Genomic DNA, 25,882 nt, shown 5'->3' with positions numbered 1-25,882 from the left:
TCAAAAAATCCAGCGCCTGCTGGACAAGATTCCACTAAATCTTTTTGAGATTGGGCCCGTCCAGGCATGTCAGGTGGGGGCACGTCTTCTCCATTTTCAGCATGTCTGGGCGGCCTCAATCACGGACTTTTGGACCGTCAGGACGGTCTCTACAGGCCACAGATGGTCATTTCTGGCAGATCCAGTTCCAAGATTCATCTCAACTCATTTACCCTGTCTAGAAGAGAGAAGAGAAGTCTTGCTCGCCTATGTAGACGCTTTGGTGGCTCAAGGAGCGGTAGCTCCGGTTCCGGAACAAGAAAAATTTCAAGGGGTTTACTCACCCCTCTTCTTAGTCCAGAAGAAGAACGGGGCCTGGAGACCTGTTATAGATCTCACATACCTGAACAAGTTCATAAAGAACGAAAAATTCAAGATGGAAACACTCTCAACTATTCAAAGGGCAGTACTGCCGGGAGATTGGCTCGCCTCAATAGATTTAAAGGATGCGTATTTTCATGTACCTGTGGCAACCGACTTCCACAAATATCTTCGCTTCTGTGTTCGGAATCAGCATCTGCAATTCATTTGCCTACCCTTCGGCCTGTCTACCTCACCCAGAGTATTCACCAAAGTTCTTCTAGCAGTGGTAGCCTTCATAAGATTGAAAGGTATACGTCTACATCATTACTTAGACGATCTTCTGCTTCTGTCTCAAGAAAAGGATCAGTTATTGGCACACAGAGATCAGGTCATATCGACCCTCAAAGAGTTTGGCTGGCTGCTAAACCTACAAAAGAGTCAGCTGGAGCCTACTCAGCGCCTAGTCTATCTTGGGGCGCAATTCGACACCGTCGAGAATTCAATCTCTCTCCCATTAGAGAAGATACCGGTAGTGAGGGAAAGAATCCTTCCGGCTCTTTCCTCTTCTCGGCTGAAAGCCTCTCAGTGCCTCAAAATCATTGGCACCATGGTGTCCACGGCTCCAATGGTCAAATGGGCTCTCTGGCATATGAGGCCCTTCCAAAAAGGGTTCCTACAACAATGGAACACAGAAGAGAAAGATCAGTACATTCATATCTCCTCCAGCATGAGATACAGTCTTCTTTGGTGGCTGCAACGCAGGAATCTGCTCAACTGTCATTCTCTGGTTCCAGTCTCATGGACTATAATCACAACAGACGCCAGCAACTCAGGTTGGGGGGCTCATTGTCTGACAGAGATGACACAGGGGAGATGGTCTTTTCAGAGACACACTCCAGTCTCCAATATACTGGAACTCCGAGCAGCCTACCAGGGTCTTCGATCTTTCCAACACCTGCTAGAGGGGAAATCTGTAATGATTCGGATGGACAACACCACGGCAGTGTCTTATGTGAAGAGACAAGGTGGGACACGGAGTCTCTCTCTGCTACGAGAATTAGACCCGATCATGTCCTGGGCCCAGACTCACCTAGTAAACATCTCGGCAGTTTACATCCCAGGTTCACAGAATGTTCAAGCGGATTTTCTGTCCAGGGTCCAGTTGAACCACAACGAATGGTCGCTCCATGTGGAGTCGTTCAAATGGATTCTGTCGTTGGGAGTATCTCCCGAAGTCGATCTGTTCGCCTCCCCTTGCAACCACAAGTTGGGGAAGTATGTCACGAGGGGCAAGTGTCCTCAAGCTTACGGGACAGATGCACTAACCGACAGGTGGGAGTTCAGCAGGGCTTATGCCTTTCCTCCAGTACCCATCATTCTCAAATTCCTGCAAAGGCTTCAAGCGGAAGATGTGGAGATAGTGATGGTGGCGCCTTTCTGGCCGAACAGGCCATGGTTTCCGCTACTCCTACAACTGAGTTACCGGGACCCGGTCCCTCTTCCCCTCAGACCAGACTTGCTTCTTCAGGGAACATCAGTGCACCCCTGTCCTGCAATTCTCCGGTTGACGGTCTGGTTCTTGAGAGGGAAAGGTTGGAATCGCTCGGCTGCCCATCTACAGCCATTTCCACCTTGATGAATGCTAGACGACCAAGTACTAATAGAGTATACTGTAGAATCTGGGCAAGATTCATGGAGTCTGCATATCCTGAAGGTATGTCTTCCTCAGTCCCTGGGATTCAAGAAATACTAAGTTTTCTTCAGGCTGGTCTGGATATGCCCCTTTCAGTGGCAACTCTTAGAGTTCAAGCTTCGGCCTTATCGGCCTTCTCCGGGGTCATGTGGGCCCAACACCCACTAATCCAACAATTTTTCAAAGGAGCAATCAGGCTCAATCCTCAGAGAAGACCTAGGTTCCCGAAATGGGATCTACCTCTTGTCCTAAATGCCCTCTCCAAATCGGGCATAGATTCCTCTTCTTCTATCAAGGACCTGACCATCCGAACTGTCTTCCTGGTAGCCATTACCTCGGCTAAAAGGGTCTCTGAATTAAGTTCTCTCGGATGTAAAGAACCATTCTTGACTTTTTTTCCGGATCGGGTAGTACTGATACCCAGGCTGAATTCAAATCCGAAAGTCACCTCAGTGTTTCACCAGAATCAGGAGATTGTCCTGCCTACTTTCCGTTCATCTAATGAGTCCAATCCTCATCCGTTGGATGTAGGAGAATCCTTAAAAGCCTATCTTCAAGCAACTGCACCATTCAGGCAGTCTGACAACCTCTTTGTCCTGTTCTGGGGAAAGAACAGAGGTAAACCTGCTTCATCTAGGACTATCGCTTCATGGATAGTGGCAGCTATCCAACAGGCCTATAGAGCTGAGGGGCTGGCTCCTCCGGAGGCGGTGACGGCGCACTCTACAAGGAGTATCTCTACTTCCTGGGCGGCTTCGCGGCACGTGGCTCCAGATGTGATTTGCAGAGCGGCTTCGTGGTCATCAGTCAATACTTTTATGACCCACTATTGTGTAGAGCCTGCTTCTCTGTCCTCAGTTAATTTTGGTTTGACTGTTTTGTCTGCAAATAGCATGAATTAAAATTTTCTTTGCTAAAGCATTCCCACCCGTGTGGAGTGAGCTAGTTATTTCCCACACGTAGGCTGCCATGGAGACAGACAGGAAAACGGAAAATTCCTATCATACTTACCGTAATTTTCCTTTCCTGATAGTCTCCATGGCAGCCGGAGTACCCACCCTCTCGTCTTGGATTCGGCTAAGATATGGAACACCTGCTGTACCTGAGAGCTGAAATTTATGGGAGGGGGGTCCTATACCCTTGGAGTGGAGGCGGGGTTAACCCACACGTAGGCTGCCATGGAGACTATCAGGAAAGGAAAATTACGGTAAGTATGATAGGAATTTTCCGTTTTTGTTGAGGAAAAAAACATTCTCCTCTGGGTGATCTATGTACATTGCAAGGATTTTTAACAAACTTTGTTGCAGATTCCTACCTTTTGTTATTCTGAAGAAATTCCTGTTTGTTCCTCTGTGCTGAGTGTGTCACATGGGAGTGGTTTCATAATTATCATTCAGCTGTGGCAGCTGCAGGGCACTAATGAAGAAATCTGCGGGGCCTGCATCCCTTTAGACGTGTTCCTATTGGGAGTATCTCACCAAAAATTGCATTTTTGTTCCAGGGGATGCCAGAAATCTGACTTGTATCTTAGTGCAGACTTCTGGGAAAATCAGTAAGCTAATCACGCAAGCAGGAAATTGTTTCTGGGGTGTGTTCAGTACACGTTCTGTACAGAACACCTCCAGGTAGCCATACTGAATTGCATTTTCAGAAAATTACAGCGGCTGCAGATTGAAAAGGAAAGGTAACTTTTAATAACATTCAGTTACGATATGATTTGTGTCGCAATTGTATATGCTATATTGTTTTTTCTTTATTTGCTATTTTTTTTCTCCAACAAAAGTGGAGTTACCCTTTAATAGGCTTCCATTTACACCGGCAATAGATTTTGAAGCTTTCATCCCATTGCTTAGGGCCACAGGGCCACTGATAGGGGAGTACCACTGTGCCTTCTGTAGGAGGCTCATGAACACAGGGGGGGCAGACAGCAGGGGGATCGGTGTGATGGGACGGGAAGACAATTACAGTACAATACACTGTGCCTGTGTCTCTCCCTCCAGCAGCTGAAACCCGGTTTCTCCCCCTCTCCCTCCCACCGGCTTTCAGCTGCTGAAGGGAGACACACAAACACAGTGCATGTTTCTGTAATTGTCCTCCCAGCTCGCTGCACCGATCCCCCTCACTGTGCTGCCCAGATCTGATTGCCCCTGTGTGCCCAGGACCCCCTCACCCACCTCCCCCCGCAGCGCTGCCGGATTTCCTCTTGCCTCTAAACCTCCTATTCATTCATCTTCGGTGCAGGTGAGGCTACAGAGAATGGAACTGAAGAATCTGTCCTCAATTCCTTTTCCTGTCTCAATGGTGAGATGTCAGGCCCCTGATATTTCATCCAAGCATTTAAAAAAATGTAAAAATGTATTTTTAATATTGTAAAAAAAAAAAAAAAAACATGTAATGTTTGTAAATCGAAGGGGCACTGTCAGGTAGATGTAGATGGTCAGGTAGATGTCACTGAGTGGCATCACCAATCCTGTTGGACATTATTATTCTCTATTCTAACGGGGGTAATAAGGTAAGGAGAAAGGACCTGCTATATTTTATCTACACTACTCCAAGCTAACCTGGTGCTATAGCTACTCCAATTACTTCACTCTTTGGCTAACACGCGCATTTCCTAGCTACATTGCATAGAACTTCAGATTTAACCTCCTCTACTACAATCGAATATCTATGCAAGAATCTCGTCAAACACACTGGTCACATCTCCAAGATCTACAATATGTTGACTTCAGCCTCCACCAAGCTGTTTTATATGAATAAATGGGAACAAGATATCCATGAGATGGTGGAAGTGGAGGATTGGTGTAAGATGGCACAATGTATGTCTAGAACTCTCTGAGGTGGTACATGGTGCCAGTGAGAGTGGCATCTTGTGTCCCTGGGGCCTCCCCACTATGCTTTAGAAGCTGTGGCCTAGAGGGCATGATGTTCCACATTTGGTGGACCTGCCCAAAAGTAAAGAGATTTTGGATCCGTACATATAACTTTATTTACTCGCTTACCCAGGTGAACCTTATCAAATCACCGTTAAAGGCGCTGTTGGAACATCAAGTGAAGGGGACCTCAGGACATACAAGAAGGCTCATAACATTTATTTTTTTTGGCAGCTAGAATTGCCATAGCCAGGTCATGGAGGTCTCCCACGATGCAGTTCAGTTTGGTAAAATCCAAATGATCCTGGATCATGGTAAATGAACACCTTTCGGCGATCCTAAAAGATAAAATTGCCTTTTTCGATAAAATATGGGACTCCTGGATTACATATCCCTCAGTTGCCTCATAGGTGCAAAGCCTACCCTAAAGCTTTCTTGGACAGGATAGAATGCACTTCTTCCTTTTGTGCCCTGTTTTCTCTTTCTCTCTCTCTTGCTCTACTTTACCCTCCCCTTGTTTTTTTTTTTTTTTTTTTAATGCCTACTGTAGTACTGCCACGTACTTTAAAAGCCCTTCTTTAACCTGTACACTGAGGATCTACTGCAGGTGGAACACAACCAAGGGCACAGTTTGCTTTATCCATCCCCCCACTTATCAAGCTGTAATGGAGGGGTTGTGTAACCTCATTAACACTGCAGCAGCATCCCTGTTCTTCTCTCTTCCCATGCAATTTTAAATAGAGGGGTGAGAAATGATAGGGCAGGAGAGGGTAAAGTTTTTGTTTCATATTCCTCATGTTAAGTAAATGGTTCCAAAGGAAAATATATTGAGTTACCATGTTCTTCACTTATGTAACCTGACATGCAATTTATGAACAATATTAGATGTTGATGTACCTGCAGATTCTTACACCTTGTTAAAAATCTCAATAAAAACTATTGGAAAATAGCATTTGGAGCATGGGTCCACTGGATAATGACTAAGCACTGACTTTAGCGTGAAATGTGTCTACCTGCTTATCCCTCACTACAGCTACACTGCCTGTCAATTGTTTTTAACATTTATGCTGAATAAAGTGGATTGTTTGTGTGCAGCTTCTTTCCTTCATAGTGGAATTATCACTTTGTTAATCCTATCTGCTGCCTTCACTTTCAAAGATCCTTTATATGTATTGTGGGTATATGGCTATACAGGTATCTCTGTTAGTAAAAGCTCTAGATCAGTGCTGATACAAAATGTTTAATTTGTCTTGATATTAACTTGCCAATGGTTTTCTTTTTTCAATCAAAAACTGACGGGTCCTAGAAATGGCTGCATTGCTCAACAAGAGTATAGTTGACAGGGAAGTCTGAGACCAGGCTGTGCTGTCTGGCAGGGTTGTCTAGACAAGCTGACTAGCAGAGATATAATTCCTTTGGCATGTAATATTTTTCACATTTACACTTGTTAAATTGTGTTTTATGCTGTTTGAAATGAGATGAGAAGGTTAAATGACATTCTAGTTGCAGTTTCTCTTCTTAGTATAAAGGTGTACTTTTTCTTTTTCTATTAGGAACGTGCAAAATACAGGAAAACCAGATATTCCTTGCTCCTTGTACATGAAGGAATTGCAGGGTTTTATTACAAGAGTAATGAGTGACTATTTTCGACATTTTGAATGCTCTGAATTCGTATATGACAATACTGAAGCAATTGCTCAAAGAGCAATAGAGCTTTTCATACGCAATGCAAGTCTGCTACGGCCACTGGGTGAAGGAGGGAAAATGAGGCTGGCTGCTGACTTTGCCCAGGTAAGAGTATGTGCTTTAAAGATACGCTTCTAATTACTGAATTTTTTAATAGATTGTTATTAGCTAGCATTTCTAGTAAAATTCCTAAATTAATCCAGTTTGCTAATTATAAACACAATGTATAATTCTATTGACCGCATTTGGGGAAAAAAATGATAGACTAGATTGTGACTTTCTAAAATCTGTTTTCTTCCAAAAAGTAAAACATAGTAATTCTAAACTTATGTGGACATGTGTGACACTACAAAATAAGGGCATCTCCTTTCATCTCTTCTATGTAAAATAAAAAAAAATAAAAAAAAAAAATAAAAAAAATCCTTTTTTTGCAAAAGAACAATTTGCAGTGGGGAAAGAAAACAAGTTACCCTGATTTGTGGAGCAAATTACTTCTAATATTCTTTGAATTTGAAATGCGCCTGCTTAACACTATAAACAAGATTAGATATATTTGAAAATTCAAAAGTATGTTTTACTAAATATAAAGGTTTGAATATATTATTTAGAAGAAAATGGATTTAAAGTATATGTAAACTCTAACAAAATTATTTTATTTACTCCCTTTATATGTACACCATTGAAAGTTTATTTGTTCAAGTGTAAAGCAATACTGGTTGGTCATCCTTGAAATCCTGTGAAATAGCTTCCGGTGCTCTATCTCTGCTGACAGTTATCAGTTACTATTGTTCTTGGCTCTCTCTGTGAAACACAAAACACTAACCCACGGTTAGTATGGAGAGGAGGGTGTTCTTTAGTAATTTCCTAGGGTGACAAAGCTGCTCCTCCATAGACACAGTGGGGTTGTTTTACTAAAAGTAGTGAGTAAAAAATCTGGTGCAGCTCTGCATAGAAACCAATCATCTTCCAGATTTTTTATTTTTTTTGTCAAAGCTTAATTGAACAAGCTAAAGTTAGAAGCTGATTGGTTTCTATGCAGAGTTGCACCAGAGTTTTCAGGTTTGGGTTACTCTCTAGTGTTAGTAAATCAAACCCAGTACTCCTTTTTATATATTATAGGAAAAGTATAGCCAAAGGTCAAAGTGGTCCATTGAGAGCCTGAGCCAGCCCCTTCGGCCCCCTACACATCCCAGTGCTCTAGTTAGCATGGGGGGGGGGAGGCAGGCAACAGAGCAGAGAATTGGAGACTGACAGTCCTTTGCTCATAGAATGCTGAGAACCGAGTGATCAATGGTGTTCACTCAATTCTCAGTGCAGGAGAGGTGGGGGACAGATGCAGCATTGAATCGATGCTGCATCCACCTAGGTATGTATAAATATTTTTTTTTTCTAAATCCCATACTTCTCTTAATTTGGTACATAAAAAATTACAAACGTAGAAAAGAAGAAATGTGGTTTTGTGACCTCCACCAGATTACTTATTGGCTCAGGGATCAGAAATTAAAATAAAATGATTTTCTCTTTCATTCATCGATGGACACCGTGCTCCATAAATCATAACTACTTGGTTACATTGCCTCCTCCAGGAGTAGGACTAGGCAGAACAAAAAACACCTGGCTACGCCCATGGGGGCCATCCTCAGCTGGTATATAACCCCCCCTCTCTGCTCTATATATTCCATTTTATTCTGTCTATTCAGGAGTAAGGACCTAGGCTCTGGTCCTAGCATTTTTTCTCCTTCCTTGCATCTTTTTTTTTTTTTTTTTTACTTTGGGAGATCTACAGTCAACTGCCAGGCTGAGCGATGGGCTGGATAATCTAGATCCAGTGGTCCCCACAGTCCAGCCAGCAAGCGCATGCAGACTGCAGCTATGCACTAGATCCGCCGTGAGATAGCTTCACAGATAGAGGCTGGCCCGCAAGTTAATTGTCTCGCAGGGTCGCATACGACCGGGCGCTGGTCCGAATTGCAGCGTTTCCTTGACCGACAGCTCCTCTACTTCGAGACTCCTTCTTCTTGAGGAACTAAATATGAAAACCAAAAGACAATACATACTACGACACAAAATTTACTATGTACAAGGTAATCAAAATGGTAAACTTCTCACAAAAGTAATACAAACCATAAAAAGCAGTGCTACGGTTCACCACATAAAGCAGGGGTGGGGAACCTATGGCTCAAGGGCTGTATGCGGCCCGCGAAATCATTTGGTCTGGCCCCCCAGGCTGCCCACGAGTCTGTGTCTCTCAGCTGAGCTGTTAAAATGGAGACGATATTTCCTGTATAGTTCGGGCTCCATCCTGGCAGTCTGAGTCGCAGGCAGAGTGATTTCAAATGCACTCCACCTGTGACCAATACTGGAAGCATTGCATCCATCTTCCTCCAGCGCGGCGCCGCTCCTGAGTCTCACGCCAGCATTTCCCCCCAGCAGTACCAGCCTGAGCCAGCAGTGCCCACAGCAGTACCAACCAGCAATGCCAGCCTGAGCCAGCAGTACCAGACAGCATTTCCCACCAGCAGTACCAGCCAGCATTTCCTACCAGCAGTACCAGCCAGCATTTCCCACCAGCAGTACCAGCCAGCATTTCCCACCAGCAGTACCAGCCAGCTGTACCCACCAGCAGTCGCAGCCAGCTGTACCCACCAGCAGTTTCAGCCAGCAGTACCCACCAGCAGTTCTTTTCAAAACTTACCACCACAAAGAGTCGACAGCGCACCAGACTGACCGACGCAAACCTGGAAAACCAGTTGGAAGTAGCAGCATCATTAATACCAGCTAACATCACACACTTCACAAAAGAGAAGCAGTTGCAGCCATCACATTAGGGGTGAATTAATTAAATGTTTGACCAAATATAACAGGCTAATTTTTAAGTTGATAATTTTGTACTGCCCCCGAATGTTGTTATAAATATCCAAATGGCCCTTGGCAGAAAAAAGGTTCCCCACCCCTGACATAAAGGATAAACAAGGAAATATACACTACTCCAATGAAGACATTGCAAAACAACTTAAGCATTATTACCACTCATTATAAAACATCCCAATCAACCCTAAATGCCTTTCCGGTTAAGAAACTAGAGCACAAGTGATCCAAGATTTTCTTAAAAAATTCAGCTCCTCCCCAATCTCTACAGAAGACTCTCGTAAACTTGATGTGCCCCTCTCGGGAGAGTAATTTGAAAAGACTTTCAAAGATATGAAAGTAGGCAATGCACCTGGACCAGACGGTCTTCCATTGCTATACTATAAAATGTTCTCAGACGTTTTAAAGAAACAATTCCTTTCTGCCTTTTGTTTATTTCAATCGGAATATCAACCCCCACAACAACTACTAGAAACTCACATAACGGTCATCCTAAAAGACGGAAAAGACTCCTTATTAGTTACAAATCATTGCCCAATATAGCTTATCAACATAGACATAAAAATGTATGCCAAGATTCTAGCCGATCGCTTATTACCACTACTCCCCTCTTTAATCTCCTTAGACAAAGTAGGTTTCATATCTGGCAGAGAAGGCCGAGATAGCACAATCAAAGCTCTAAACCTTCACCACTGGCTCACCTCTAACGCAAAACAGGACTTTTTTTCTCTCCCTGGATAAAGAAAAGGTGTTTTGACAGGGTGGCCTAGGATTATGTAGAGGCAGTTCTCTCTTCTATTGGCCTTCAATCCCTAATGCGAGCCTACATAAAAGCATTATACTCATCACCTAAGGCGAGAGTTTGTGTGAATGGCCACCTGTCTAACACCTTTACCCTCAAAACGGCACGAGACAGGGATGCCCTCTCTCCCCAATACTATTTGTTCCAACCCTCGAGTCATTATTAAACAAAATACGTACAAATCCTGACATAAGGGGCATTAATATAAAGAACCAAACATACAAACATGCAGCATTTGCCGACGACCTCTTACTCTTTTTAACCGTCCCTCACATTTCTATACCAAACTTATTAAAAGATCTAAAACACTTTCAGATGCTCTCCAACCTAAAAATGAACCACTCAAAATCAAATGCATTAAATATAATGCTCCTCCCAGACACGGTCTCTCTATGCCAAAAAAACTTCCTTTTCAGCTGGAACAAGGAGTTGATAACCTGTTTAGGAATTAAAATATCTACCTCATTATTAGATCTATTTAAACTAAATTTTCCCCCAATATTAAAGGAAACAAAGTAAGATCCAAAACGTTGGAACTCAATCTATCGTGGTTTGGCAGAGCCTCTCTACTCAAAATGACTATCCTCCCCCGCTTCTTCTATGTCTTACAAACCGTCCCCATACGGCTACCTGTATTATTCTTCCCTTCCTTCCGGCAGATTTGCTCATCATTCATCTGGAGAGTTAAACCTCCCAGAATCAAATTTGATCGCCCTACCCTCCTGAAAAATAAAGGTGGAATTGCCCTCCCCGACCTGAGACGCTACTACTGGGCAACCCACTTGACACAAATTACAGATTGGAACATACACCAAACAGTTAAGGATTGGGTGACACTAGAACATATACAGTAGTCACACCACAATGTCTGAGATCATTACCATGGATACACCCACAACACATATCTGCCCAAACTAAACTCCAGCCTTGGATTGGCCCCATTTTAGAAGTTTTTCGAATTTTGCCCTAAGCTTCTAATCCAACTGCATGGTTGGGCCCCTAACCCCGTTAAGGGCCAACCCAGACTTCGCTCTGGGCATGAATGAGGTCTTCCTCTCCAAGATTTGGCCCCACAGAGATGTTTGGGCTTCACAATTTTTTCAGAGAGGGTCTCTCATATCATTGGAAGATCTCAACACTAAACTAAAACCTCACTCTATTCCTTTCTGGACATATTTCCAAACAAAACACTTTCTAACCGAACAGGAAAATGCCCACTTGTGGACGAGAACTTCATCAACCCTAGAAGCTTTATGTACTAAAAATTCACCTCAGACATCTTACCTTGGGACTATACTCCTCTCTATTTAGTGATTACCTAGCTTTCTCCAATACTGAATGCTTGGCTTGGAAAAGAGATCTAAAGAAAAAATGTTCTGACTTGGAATGGGAATCCATCTGCACCCACATTCACAAAGGCTCCTTAAATGTCACAACACAAGTATGCTGTTTCAAAATCCTAATGAGATGGTATAGAACCCCTACTCTCCTCCACAAAATTTCCAATTTAATTTACAATAAATGTTGGTGATGTGAGGTGGTTGAAGGATCAATGCTTCATATATGGTGGTCTTAACCGTTTTGGAAACTAGTCCATGACACTACCCGATTGGTCACCTCAGAGAATATTGAATTCTCCCCTGCCCAATACCTGCTTCATCATACATCTATCCCAAAAAATCGCTACCTCAAATCTTTAACAATGTTCATGTTAAACGCAGCCAGGCACTGCATACCTAGTCACTAACGCTCTGCAACCATCCCTACTAAAAAGGAATGGTTCAACAGGCTTAACAATATAGAAAAAAAATTGAAGAACTTATTAGTATTTCTTAGGAAAAGATCTCCAAATATACATTAACATGGTACAACTGGCAACACTTTAAGTCAACCCCTGCTTATATAGAGCATGACTGATGTCTTCTTTCCAGTATAACAGCCTGATATAAAATTTACTGAATAACCACTTTACCCAACCATCCTACTCTTGGTTCCTATTGTCAAAATATCCAATACAGGAACCATACATTCCATTCAAAAACGTAAACTTGACCTTAGCAAAACACATTACCTGGCATGTCTCATGCGGAGAGAGAGGGGATGCAGGCACCCCCACCTTCCTCCTCTCTGTCACCCCCCCCCCACCCTTCCCCATATCTTCCGACTCTACATTTTCCAACTCTATCGGTCTACAGCTTTTCCTTTTTTTCGCTCATCTTATCACAAACTACATAACACCATCATAACTAATAACATCTTCCAAAAACTGGCCAAGACCAGATCTTCTTTCTCCTCAATTCATGTTTTATTATGTTAACCCTCCTCTTGCGTTAGGGTCAGAACTGACCCGTTTTCAGGTTTTGAATGTCTATAAGTATCACATAAATTTGTTTTGTTGCATCAAGATTTTTTTACTTTGTCAGGAACCTCTATTTAAACAATGTAATAGAAAAATAATCCTTTTCACTAAATTATAAAATACTGTGGTGAAAATTAAGACGTTCATGGTGTTAGGGTCAATTCTGACCCAGTTATAATATAGGATTTTAGGACACTAATAAGTGCCAAAACTGAAATCATAAACACTCTCTCTGCTTAGTAACAGTGACAGCCAATCCCCTCTCAACCCTGTGAGCTGTAGTTAGGGAGGGGCCTATCTCTTTTCCTGCTTGTCTGCTTCTCTAAATAAAGTGAAGAAACATAGGACAAATTCATTTCAGAGTTGCTGACTTTATTTTACCATTTTTTAAATTTGAAAATGAGAGGTATGCTATCAAAAGAAAGGTCTAGGGGTCACACCAAAAATATTAAAACCAATCTTTTCAAGGATAAAGAAGCCTAACAAGGTAACCAAGAGGTAAGAAACAAATTTGATGATAAATAATTATTCAGAGGGTATTTTATGGCTGATTTAAAACACGGGTCAAAACTGACCCTAAACATCATGGATAGTAACGGAATTCTAACATAAGAGGAGGGTTAAGCAACTCCTAGAGTTATCACATTCAGGTATTAACCAAATTGTAATACTCCTTAACATAGATGGAAAAGGTTTCCATTGACCATAGATACCCTTTTGTGTTTTAATGAATATTTGATATTTTAGGTCTTATAACTGTTCAAAATTTGAGATATGATATATGTTTATTCAGTTAGAGATGAGCATATTGATTCTCAGGTCCACCTGAGCATGCATATACTGATTTGTCTGATCTATAGAGAATCTTGCATTTATCAGTTTGAAAGAGTTTTGAAGTTCATGATTCCTCCTAGAGTGAAAAAATCCGCCTGCACAATTTCACGAAAAAAAAGAAGGTATACTTTAGTGGCAAATTAATTCACACATTTCCTTTTTTTTTTTGCAAGCATATAAAAAACATTTCTCTATCGCTCATTGACAGACGTAGTCCTCGGTGATTCAACACCCTCTGGTTATGCTGCCCTCTACAGGAGTAGGACTAGACAGGAAAGAAAATGTTCTGGCCACACCCTAGGGGCAGTCCCAGAGGGTATATCCTCTCACTTCCTGCTCTAGCAAATCAGTTTTTTTCTGTCTAGTTAGGAGTAAGGACCTAGATACCTTGCTGGGATCTTCGGTCCTGGCAGGATTTTTTTCTTAAGCCCCGTACACACGTACCGATCGTCGGCATACAAATGTTCGTCTTTTCTCCCCGGGATGTCGGTGTCTGTTGAAAAGTGCAAAGACAGCACAAGGACAGCACAAGAATTTTGTCCGCAGACTTCAGCTGACTGCAGAAGTGATGTCATGTAATGGTTAACTTTCCCTGTGTTTTTAATTTTCTGAGCATGCCCAGTCTTGCAAATCTGCGGTCTGTCGGCCGAATTCTGTACTGACAGGCGAACAATCGTCCGTTCTGGTGTCCGCAGACAAAAATTTTCATGTTTGCAAGAAAGACTTTTGTCCGCGGATTGTGCGCAGACATCTGTCGGAGGCACCATACTAACACGCGTACAATCGGCAGATCTTTCGTCCGCCGACGTTTGTATGCCGACGATCGGTACGTGTGTACGGGCCTTAAGAAAAGATTTTTTAGACGGCTTTTTTTCTCCAGTGTTCCTGTGAGATCTTCAAGCAAGAAAGCTGAACTGGGCGACGGGTTGGATGTTGAGATCCAGTGGTCACCCCAGTTCAGCCTACGAGCGCGTGCAGGCCATAGCTCCGCGCTGGGTCGGCAGCGACATAGTCCCACTGGACGGGGACTGACCCTGCGAGTTAAACGTCTCGCTGAAACGCCAAAGACCATGAGTCACGGCGTCCGTATTGGTCGACAGCCCTCCTACCTCGGTGGAGAGGGGTACTGTCAGGAGTTGGCGCCCGCCTGGTTCCGGTATGGTGAGTAGTATGTTCCCCCTTTCCCCCTGACGGGTCTTGTGGTGAACGCGGGCCCCTCTCTGTAATGGTAAGGATGGGTTCCCCTCTATCCTATAACATGGCACAGATCCCCCTAATTGAGTGTGATTTTTGTGTACAAGAAGCCAGGAGGCTTGGTTTGGGAGCTGACAATCTAATTGTAAAAATGTGAAAATGATTGTAGTCAGTGGCAGTACTAGAACTTTACTGTGATAGTATAAGGTATCCTACCTGTCAGTAGCCACAGGGCGATGTCTATACATGTATACTGCATTCCAGATCATTCCTCCAGCTAAGCAGATGCCTCCCGACGGCCACGGACCGCATACGGCCCGCCAGGGTCCGGTACCGCCGACCACGCTGACCACCATGAGGGTGAAGGGTTGTGAGGCCGAGATCCTTCTGCAGACATGCCGCTATTCTGTGCAGGCCGCCGATATTGTCTGGTAGATCGCACGAGGCCGCAATTTTGGTGTAGCCTCGTGTCTCCAGCATGGGGGCGGCCATGTTTGAGGTGACTCAAACACCTCATGGAGCCAGGGGGAGGTGCCGGCAGGCGTGTTAAGGGGCGGAGCCGCCTCCTTTACCCAGGAAATAGGGCCAAAGACTTCCTGTCTGTAACAAGACAAGCACTGAGCAAGCTGATGAAAACTTCTGTGCATCAGGGCTGAGCCTTGGGGTCTCTCTCTCTCTGTGGGGTCCAAAAAGGCAGGTAACACTGAGGGGCGCTGTTGCGACTGGGGGACACAAAAAAAAAAAAAAAAAATTTTTTACTTTGTCATTTTTTGTCGCTGGCAAGTGTCTTGTATAATCATTGACCCTGCCGCATAGGTATCCCCACCTGATCCCCTCAAGGTGGCCGCAGGACCCTCCAGTACCCCACTTGTTTTTAATGCATTATCGGCAGTTTTGGAGTCTTTGGTATCCCGGGTGGAGGTGGCCTGTCAGGGACGGGGGTCAAGAAGCGACCCCCGCCTACCCCTATTGTTTATCAGATACTTCAGGGGCTGTTGTCTCAGGTAATATCTCCTCAGCAGTGAGGAGCACGTTTCTGCCTCCGCCAAAGCACAAGAGTGGTGGATGCACTAGTTGTGTCCGTCCGGGAAACCTTTAGTCTTGAGGTTACACCGGCAGAGGTAGCTGAGACTGAGATTCCTTTTTGGTACTACCAAAAGGGCAAAGGATTTTCCTTTACCCAAATAGGGTCGTTTTGAAACGAACCCCTGTTATTTCCAAACGCATGGCTAGGTGCTATCCATTTGAGGAATTCCTCTTTATAGGATAGACGGTACCACCTGCTGTCTTGCCACAGACTGTTAGGATAAAAGGACCTCGTAACTAACGAGGACCTTCCTTTTCTGCTCATAAAGAGTTGTTCGTTCCGCGAGGGCGAGCGATAAGGCGAAACCCTCCAAAGCCCCTTTAGTGGGGTTTCAAAGGGCGCTGGTCGGCTAAACAAAAAGTCCGGCTCAGCCAAGCCTGAAGATACAGCCTGATGCGCCCCTACCCATCTCTGGGGTGGGGGGGATGTCTTCACCGGTTTCTGGAGGACACAGGATCGAGTTTCGATCACTTCCACCGGTGCGATTCTTCCCTTCTAACATTGAACGGTTTCAGGGGTTCTATTCAAACCTATTCACAATGCCCAGGAAAGAGGGCAAGGTGCGTCCAAATCTGGACTTGGGAAGAAATAGAGTCCATCCGTACAGTGGTGGCCTCCCTGCATCAGGGGGATTTCCTGGCGTCCATAGACATTTAGGAGGCCTATCTTTATATCCCCATCATCGCAGGACATCAACGTTTTTTCGCTTTCCCAAAGATCATCCCTGGTTCCCACCAGGAGACTGAACTATCTGGGCCTAAGGTTGGATACATCCTGGGCAAGAGAGTTTCTCCTTGCGGAGAAACTCCAGAAGGTTCAGTCAACTATTCGGATGTTGCTGTCCGTCAATTGGCTGGGACTGATGGTGGCCTTCTTAGAGGCAGTACCGTATACCCAGTCTCATACCCGAATTCTCCTGAAGGAGATTCTTTTTTAATGGAATCAGAATTCCGATTCCCGGGACAATCGGATCCGGTTGAGCGAGCGGACCAGGAAGTCTCCGATGCTCAACCAGGGGAAGTCGTTCCTTCCGATAGTATCCAGATTACCAATAAGGGTATCGGAACTGAGAGCGATCAGATTTTGTCTGATTTACTGGATCGAGCAGCTCTAGAGCAGCCCAATTCGGATCCAATCGCATATGGCCTCTTCATCCAGAGGTTTTTCACTAGCTGTCCCTTCATTGGGACATCCCGGATGTGGATCTGTTGGCACCTTGGCTTAACAGGAAGGTACGGAGGTTTGTAGCTCGCGCCGCGATCCTCTAGTGGACTCAGCAGAAACGCTGATTGCCCCGTGGGGGCAGTATCAGCTACGGCATGCCTTCCATCCTCTCAAGTTGCTGCGGGAACTTCTTCGCAGGATAGAGGTGGAGGGAATTCCAGTTATTCTGGAAATTCCGGACTGACCTCGTCGAGCCTGGTACACCGACTTGGTGAGGCTAGTCGCGGACGCTCCTTGGAGACTTCCTCTCAGGGAGGATTTGCGGTCTCAGGGACCGATCTTCCATCTTGCTTTACAGTCGCTGGCTTAATGGCCTGGCCATTGAGACCCAGGTACTGAAGGACAAGGGAGTGTCAGCTTCAGTTATTCCTACCTCCAGTTAAAGCAAGGAAAGCGACTTCCAGCACATGGAAGTCTTATATTGCATGGTGTGAATCTATTGGATTTCCCCCACATACCTATTCGGTGACCCGAATTTTGGTCTGTCTGCAACAAGGGGTTGAGCAGAAACTATCCTTGAGCACGATCAAGGGTCAGGTTTTCGGCGTTAGCAATCTTCTTTCAAGAAACCTTTGGCTAATCATTCCTTGGTGCGGAATTTCATCCAGGGGGTGCGACATCTGGCTCCGCCAGTGCGCGCACCCTTACCGCCTCGGATCTTAATTTAGTGTGGTCGGTTCTTCAGAAACTTCTCTTTGAAGATATTAGGGAGATTCCCTTGCTTACATTATCCCAGAAGGTGGCCTTCTTGGTGGCCATTACTTCTGCACGCAGGGTGTCAGAACTGGCCGCATTATCTTGTCGTTCCCCATATCTGGTGGTTCATAGGGATAAGGTGGTTCTTCTTCCGAATCCATCCTTCCTTCCTAAAGTGGTTTTCGTAAGACGGACTCACTTTTTGTGATCACGGATAGCCCTTGAAGGGGGTTGCCTGTGTCTGCCGCGACCATATCTACATGGATCAGTCAGACGGTGGTACAGGCTTATTCTATTAAGGGTCGGAATCTTCCGTTCCCTGTTAGGGCGCACTTCACTCGAGCGCTCAGTACTTCCTGGGCCTATCGCCATCAGGCGTCAGTGGTCCAGGTATGTAAGGTGGCCACCTGGTCGTCGATACATACTTTTACAAAATTTTATAAGATTGATGTGATGGCATCGGCGGATGCCTCATTTGGCCGCAAGGTTTTGCAGGCCGCAATTTGAGGAGACCGGTGGTCTACCTCGGGGGTTTTTTTCTGTTGAAAAATTTCTGTTGAGTCTCATCATTGAGGATGAGCATTGTAAACTTCTAGTTGGCACCGGTTGGGCCTTCTAGATTGGATTTGATTTCCATTTTCCCACCCCTCATTTGTGGTACTGCTTTGGGACGTCCCGAGGGTGTTGAATCACCGAGGACTACGTCTGTCAATGAGCGATAGAGAAAAATGGATTTTTGTAAAATCTTACCGTAAAATCCTTTTCTCTTAGCTCATTGACAGACGTAGTACCCACCCCTCTGTTTTTGAGTTGGGTTGGGTTAAATTCTCTAAACACTGCTTTGTGACATAACTGATTTGCTAGAGCAGGAAGTGAGAGGATATACCCTCTGGGACTGCCCCTAGGGTGTGGCCAGAACATTTTCTTTCCTGTCTAGTCCTACTCCTGTAGAGGGCAGCATAACCCGAGGGTGTTGAATCACCGAGGACTAAGTCTGTCAATGAGCTAAGAGAAAAGGATTTTACGGTAAGATTTTACAAAAATCCATTTTTTTTTCTAAATAGGCGGGAATTTGGTTCACAGTGAACTCAAAAAAAGAATCCCTTGTTACCTGAATTAAGGTCCTATATAATATTAGTATACCTTTATTGATGTTGCAACATTTTGTTAACTCAGAGTGTATCTACAATGAATCTCTTCCATTGAACTCAATGTCTGACTCACCCAGATTATATAAGATTGCTGGCAAATTTTCTCCCATTTGTCTCATAAGTCTACAAGATCAACTTTGCTGCTATCCTCTACAGTGTGGCCTAATGGTAATTACTGTATGAGGGTGAAATCTGTCATTTGAGCAATCTAAGTTGTCCCATATAGCTAAATCCTTTACAAAGATGAATTTCAAAATATTTTTTGCCTTTACTTTTTACATGCTGCTGTCATTTATATGTGCTATTGGAAACCTACCATAAAATACTGTAAATATATTCTCCAGTGTATCCAACAACTGAGTTTTTCATTTCCTTTCCCCCTATACTTCCTCTCTGAGGTATTGTTTAGCCTGATGTAATTTTTATTCCCTTAATCCAGGCACAATTACCAGAGAATGTCACCTTGAAAAGCTACTTTACAGACCGATTGTTTCCAAAGCACAGAAAATACCCATGAGTTACAAAATGTCGTTTCAAGCAAAAGTTATCTTGTAATTTAATTACTATAATTATATTGGATAACAAATTAGGTTAATTTGAGGACATTGATTAACCTGAATCAGTGTTTTATTATGGAAATATTTATGTGCAGCATACAATTTAATATTCCATTTTCTAAAGTCGAACGGTAATCAAAACTTCGTTTTTTGTTTTTTTTTGACAAAATTCTTTGCTAGGTTTTATCATTGTGTCACTGTTGCAAATATTGCCATTCTCTCTGGATGACAATGCTGTCACTGGCAGAGGAAGTGATGGAAAATCTCTGCAAGGGGGACACAAACCGCGATATGGAGGTTCTAGTCTTCCCCACTTAACGTAAAAAACAAAATGCTTTTTTATTACTGCTGTGTCTTTTTTAGATTTTTCTTACCCTAAGTTAAACCTTACAAATGTTCTTTTCCTTCACTCTACTTTTATGAAGTGTGTCCAAAAAAGGTATGCTAGGGGCAACTTGTAAAAGTGTGTTTTAGATTGCTGCTGTTTACATTTTAAGTAATATTTACCTCAGACCTTGTGACTTTTTCTTCTTTGTTAACAAGTTTCCAACCATGTCTCCAGGGCATCTGTTGTGCCAATACCTTTCTTTAGACTGGCGCTCTGCAGGCCATTAAAGCGTTACTAAACTCACAACAGTAAAATCAGTCTGTATGTACAGTAAAGCATGCTGGTTATACTCACTGTGGAACCTAAGAGATTAATCCTTTGCATTGTGTATAAAGGCTGTTTGATCCTGTCTTCTCTGATCCTCCTTTTATTTCACTGCCTCCAAAAAAAATAACCTTATATTTAGGGAAGCAAGGGGACGGCCTGCACATACTCAGTTTGGTGTGTATTGCTAGAGAGTTTTTCTTTTTTCTTGGTAGAGTGCATGTGATCAGTACAGGGCCTATCAGCACTGTCCATACGTGTCCAGAGAGAGGATCAGGGGAGAATGAAAACTCCTCCTACAAGCTTTACTAAGAACTGATACAAATCACAAGGCTGCTATATACTGCTGATGAGAAAAGGTATTTATCCATTTATAAAAATCTGTGGATAGCTGCGCTAACCTCTATGTGAATAAGTTCTATTATACTACATGTTAACCACACCACTAGTGATATATACCCAATACGTGATAAAAGAAAACTGTACTGTAAATAGAATGGCACATAAAATTTAAAATGTGATAATCACGTAAAAAACATATATATGTGAACTATGCAAATCCAAAACAAATAGAGTCCAAATAATGTGACTATGCAATTTCATAGGTTTAGTCCGTGCCAGTAGTGATATCTTGCTCATATGGTGATTCCCCCAGCTAAACATGCCTACCACCTTTCTTATGGGCCTGATCAGTGTATGCGTCTCCTATGATCCCAGATACAGATGACAATGTTCCACTGGTTCCCAGTTCACTCCACTTAAGTTCCCTCTCATACTTTCATGGAATTAAATGATAGCCATAATTGCGCAACATTCGTATTAAAAGATTTATTTCGATACCATAAAAATGGTTAGGCTAGTGGAGCGAGGTTAACGTAACTTCTGGTTCCTGCACCGCCAACGGAATCGAGGCTTGAAGCGCACGCCGGCTCCATTGAACAAAGCAGCAAATTTATGGGATTAGTGATTGCTGGATAGACGTAGTGCCGGTCCAAAAAAAACCATCGCATGTGAATGTAAATTTTTTTTTATGATATCTAAATAAATCTTTTAATATGAATGTTGCGCATGCATGGCTATCATTTAATTCCATGAATGTATGAGAGAGAACTTAGGTGGAGTAAACTGGGAACCAGTGGAACATTGTCATCTGTATCCAGGACCATAGGAGATGCATATACTGATCAGGCCCATAATACACTACCTTCTGGTGAGTGAACATTTTGGAAGGTGGTGGATTTAGACACGTTTAGCTGGGTGAATCACCATATGAGCAAGATATCACTACTGGCACGAAAAAATCCTACGGACACTTTAGTCCCTTTATTTTGACACTTTTTGTTTTAGATTTGCATAGTTCACATATATATGTTTTTAGTTGATTATAATATCACATTTTGTAATTTTATTTGCCATACTATTTAAAGTACAGTTTTCTGTTATCACGTAATGGTTATATATCACTAGTGGTGTTAGTGAACATGTAGGATAATAGATAAATTTCACATAGAGGTTAGCACAGCTACCTACAGATTTTTGTTGCTGGATGGAGTCACTTTCACTGCAGCAAACCAGATATAATTTTGTTTTCTCATTCTTAAATGTTTTTGCGCTGGTGACACATACACAGTTTATGCATTTATATTTACTAAAATAATTGCATCTCCATGTACTGTGGGAGACCAGATATAGTGAATGCAGGTTCTGGGTTTTGTAACACTTTAGGAATCTACCAGTCCTTCACATCATGATGACCTGGACTATAAAAGACACCATTTCATGAAGGAATTTATTCTTGACAGATATCTTCTCCCACAATATCCACAGACTTATTCCATTCCAATTACTGTTGTCAAGTATTACCATTACCTCTTGTGCCTTTCCTTTTAGACTATAAGGTATTTTGGATGAGGTTATTATTTTTACTCAACTTTTGTATATTCAGTGCTGTTATGAAGGCCCTGAACAAATGACTTTGTAAAATGTTACAGAAAATATTGTCACTGTATAGATCAACAATTGTTATAATGAGGGCCATCTTTATTTTTTTCAGTAGCATTTTTCACCCTTTTCAAATGGATATCAGTCAGCTGGAAAATAGGGAATACTATTGACAGATCAGGACTAAAGTGGCAAAATCTACCTCTTAAATGTAAAAGTACATTCCTAGCCACATACAGAAGTACTTTCTGGTCCCATCTTGAGAACAAGTATCATGGTGCTGTTACCACCATTACAGGGAGTGCAGAATTATTAGGCAAATGAGTATTTTGACCACATCATCCTCTTTATGCATGTTGTCTTACTCCAAGCTGTATAGGCTCGAAAGCCTACTACCAATTAAGCATATTAGGTGATGTGCATCTCTGTAATGAGAAGGGGTGTGGTCTAATGACATCAACACCCTATATCAGGTGTGCATAATTATTAGGCAACTTCCTTTCCTTGGGCAAAATGGGTCAAAAGGACTTGACAGGCTCAGAAAAGTCAAAAATAGTGAGATATCTTGCAGATGGATGCAGCACTCTTAAAATTGCAAAGCTTCTGAAGCGTGATCATCGAACAATCAAGCATTTCATTCAAAATAGTCAACATGGTCGCAAGAAGCGTTTGGAAAAACCAAGGCGCAAAATAACAGCCCATGAACTGAGAAAAGTCAAGCGTGCAGCTGCCAAGATGCCACTTGCCACCAGTTTGGCCATATTTCAGAGCTGCATCATTACTGGAGTGCACAAAAGCACAAGGTGTGCAATACTCAGAGACATGGCCAAGGTAAGAAAGGCTGAAAGACGACCACCACTGAAAAAGACACACAAGCTGAAACGTCAAGACTGGGCCAAGAAATATCTCAAGACTGATTTTTCAAAGGTTTTATGGACTGATGAAATGAGAGTGAGTCTTGATGGGCCAGATGGATGGGCCCGTGGCTGGATTGGTAAAGGGCAGAGAGCTCCAGTCCGACTCAGACGCCAGCAAGGTGGAGGTGGAGTACTGGTTTGGGCTGGTATCATCAAAGATGAGCTTGTGGGGCCTTTTCGGGTTGAGGATGAAGTCAAGCTCAACTCCCAGTCCTACTGCCAGTTTCTGGAAGACACCTTCTTCAAGCAGTGGTACAGGAAGAAGTCTGCATCCTTTAAGAAAAACATGATTTTCATGCAGGACAATGCTCCATCACACGCGTCCAAGTACTCCACAGCGTAGCTGGCAAGAAAGGGTATAAAAGAAGAAAAGCTAATGACATGGCCTCCTTGTTCGCCTGATCTGAACCCCATTGAGAACCTGTGGTCCATCATCAAATGTGAGATTTACAAGGAGGGAAAACAGTACACCTCTCTGAACAGTGTCTGGGAGGCTGTGGTTGCTGCTGCACGCAATGTTGATGGTGAACAGATCAAAACACTGACAGAATCCATGGATGGCAGGCTTTTGAGTGTCCTTGCAAAGAAAGGTGGCTATATTGGTCACTGATTTGTTTTTGTTTTGTTTTTGAATGTCAGAAATGTATATTTGTGAATGTTGAGATGTTATATTGGTTTCACTGGTAAAAATAAATAATTGAAATGGGTATAATGTATATTTGATTTTTGTTAAGTTGCCTAATAATTATGCACAGTAATAGTCACCTGCACACACAGATATCCCCCTAAAATAGCTAAAACTAATAACAAACTAAAAACTACTTCCAAAAATAGTCAGCTTTGATATTAATGAGTTTTTTGGGTTCATTGAGAACATGGTTGTTGTTCAATAATAAAATCCTCAAAAATACTCATTTGCCTAATAATTCTGCCCTCCCTGTATATTAAAAAAGAAAAGATTTTGACAGTTTTTTCATCTATATCTGTACATAAAATAGAAGCATTTTGTTTTCCATCAGAAAGCATAAAAGTCACTTCTCAGTTGGATATTCTGTGTGTCTGTCCATAAATTGAACCCAGGTCTGTCTTTACTGTATTTGTTTCACTTGTAACCTTTTTACAGCGTTTAATCAGTCTGACCTGCATTCTGTGGGTTAATCAAAAATTCTTTGACATTTATCTGACATTTTAATTTACACTAAATGAAACCACAAGAGTTTAGCCTGTTCATTATAAAACCATCTGTCAAATAGCAAGACGATAAAATCCTACTATTGGGTAAAAGACAGTTAAGTAGCCCTGAAAACAGACATAGCATATACACCTAACTTTTTTTTGTGGAAAAACACTGGGTGTGATGATGTTCTGTGCCCCATCTGTTTTTTTGCACCATTATGTCCAAAAATGGGGGTGTCTCTGTAAGGTAAACTCGTAGACAGTAGATACCAAGACTGTAACCTTGTCCTCCTTTTGTATCACTCTCTTATACCCTAATACAGGGGTGTCAAGCTCAATTGCATTAGAAGCCACATCAGCATTATGGTTGCTCTTAAAGGGCCGGTTGTATCTGTAAGACTATTTAAATATGTCTACTCTTTATCATATTAACCTCTTCAATACCGGGCACTTTTACCCCCCCTTCCTGCCCAGGTCAATTTTTAGCTTTCAGCGCTGTTGCACTTTGAATGACAATTACGCGGTCATGCAACACTGTAACCGTATGACATTTTTTGCATTTTTTTCACACAAATAGCACTTTCTTTTGTGGTATTTAATCACCACTGGGTTTTTTTTTTTTTTGCTAAATAAACAAACAAATAAGGACATTTTTTTTTAAATTTGTTTTTCTTAGGTTCAGTTATAAAATTTTGCAAATAATTAATCTCTTTTCAGGCCAAAATGTATTCTGCTACATTTCTTTGGTGAAATCACCCAAATCAGTGTAAATTATTTAGTCTGTAGGAAAGTTAGAGTCCACAAACTATGGTATTTATCTGAAAATCGATCCTGATACTGATGGCCTATCTCATTTCTTTTGAACCGAAAACCCAGGACAGTACAAATACCCCCCCCCCCCCAATGAACTTTTAGGAAAGTAAACAGTCTGTGGTATTTAGTAAGAGGCATGGCACGTTTATGAAGTTGTATTTTTTTGGAAAATTAGGATAAGAAATGTGTATTTTTTTTCACATTTATTTAAAAAATGTTTAAATACTGTCACCAGTACAGTACAGCATCATCATATTTTTTTACATACTGTGACCAGAGCAATACCACTCTGGGTAGTTGATGAGGATATTTTTTTTTTTTTTTTTACATACTAAGATAGCTTATATGTAATAAAGGGGAGACAGCGCTCAAAACTTATATTAAATACATAAATCGGTAAACACTCTCAGTGAGATTATAAATATAGTGACAATTCACTTGTGAAAACTGTATATAACCGATCACTTGTAAACATGCTCTAAAACCAGTATCAAGTGGACCAGGGGGTTGCCCTTAAGGTGCTCAACTTAAAGTGTCTGTTCTGGATATTTTCAATTTTTATACAGTCCTGATGGGTTAATTTAAGTTTAAAGAGCAGCCAGAAATTACAAGGCATGAAATTATCCATACGTTTAAATTTACACTAGGTGGCGCAAGATGACAATCCATGCAATGTGTTGACACCTATTGTCCACTGGGCGTCCACTTCCAATTTTCCTTCATTCTCTTGCGCACTTTGATTGGCCTATTGCATGGTATATAAATAGACTTAGTTTGAGCGTTGTACGTGTTCCCTGATGATGTCATAAGCTTGAAGACGAAACGCGTCGGGTCCCGTACTACGCCCCACGTCACTTCCGGCTTTTGGAACGCAAACAGGCATCCACATCGTTCCGCGATCTAGCTGTACTACTTGAACTGAAATGTAAGTGACTACTGCATTTATTAAATATTTGTCTATACATACTACACCATGAGTCTCCCTACTTCCTTTATGCTCCATTGAGATCACCACAT

The 25,882-nt window shown here is 42.5% G+C and overlaps 1 protein-coding gene across 1 annotated transcript in view; it reads left to right on the top strand.

Moving 5' to 3' along the window:
• Positions 1-25,882, top strand: part of COG5 (component of oligomeric golgi complex 5) — a 644,155-nt gene that overhangs the window by 556,860 nt on the left and 61,413 nt on the right. Inside the window, exon 18 of the mRNA XM_082254383.1 lies at positions 6,462-6,699. Within this exon, the coding sequence (XP_082110509.1) occupies positions 6,462-6,699 (238 nt within the window). The remainder of the gene's footprint in view (positions 1-6,461; positions 6,700-25,882) is intronic.

Source organism: Pelophylax lessonae (genome assembly GCF_965119305.1).
Source record: "Pelophylax lessonae genome assembly, chromosome: 4".
NCBI classification, from domain to species: Eukaryota; Metazoa; Chordata; class Amphibia; order Anura; family Ranidae; genus Pelophylax; species Pelophylax lessonae.
The sequence above is the reverse complement of the archived record's forward strand: the minus strand, read 5'-3'. Positions and strand labels throughout refer to the sequence as shown.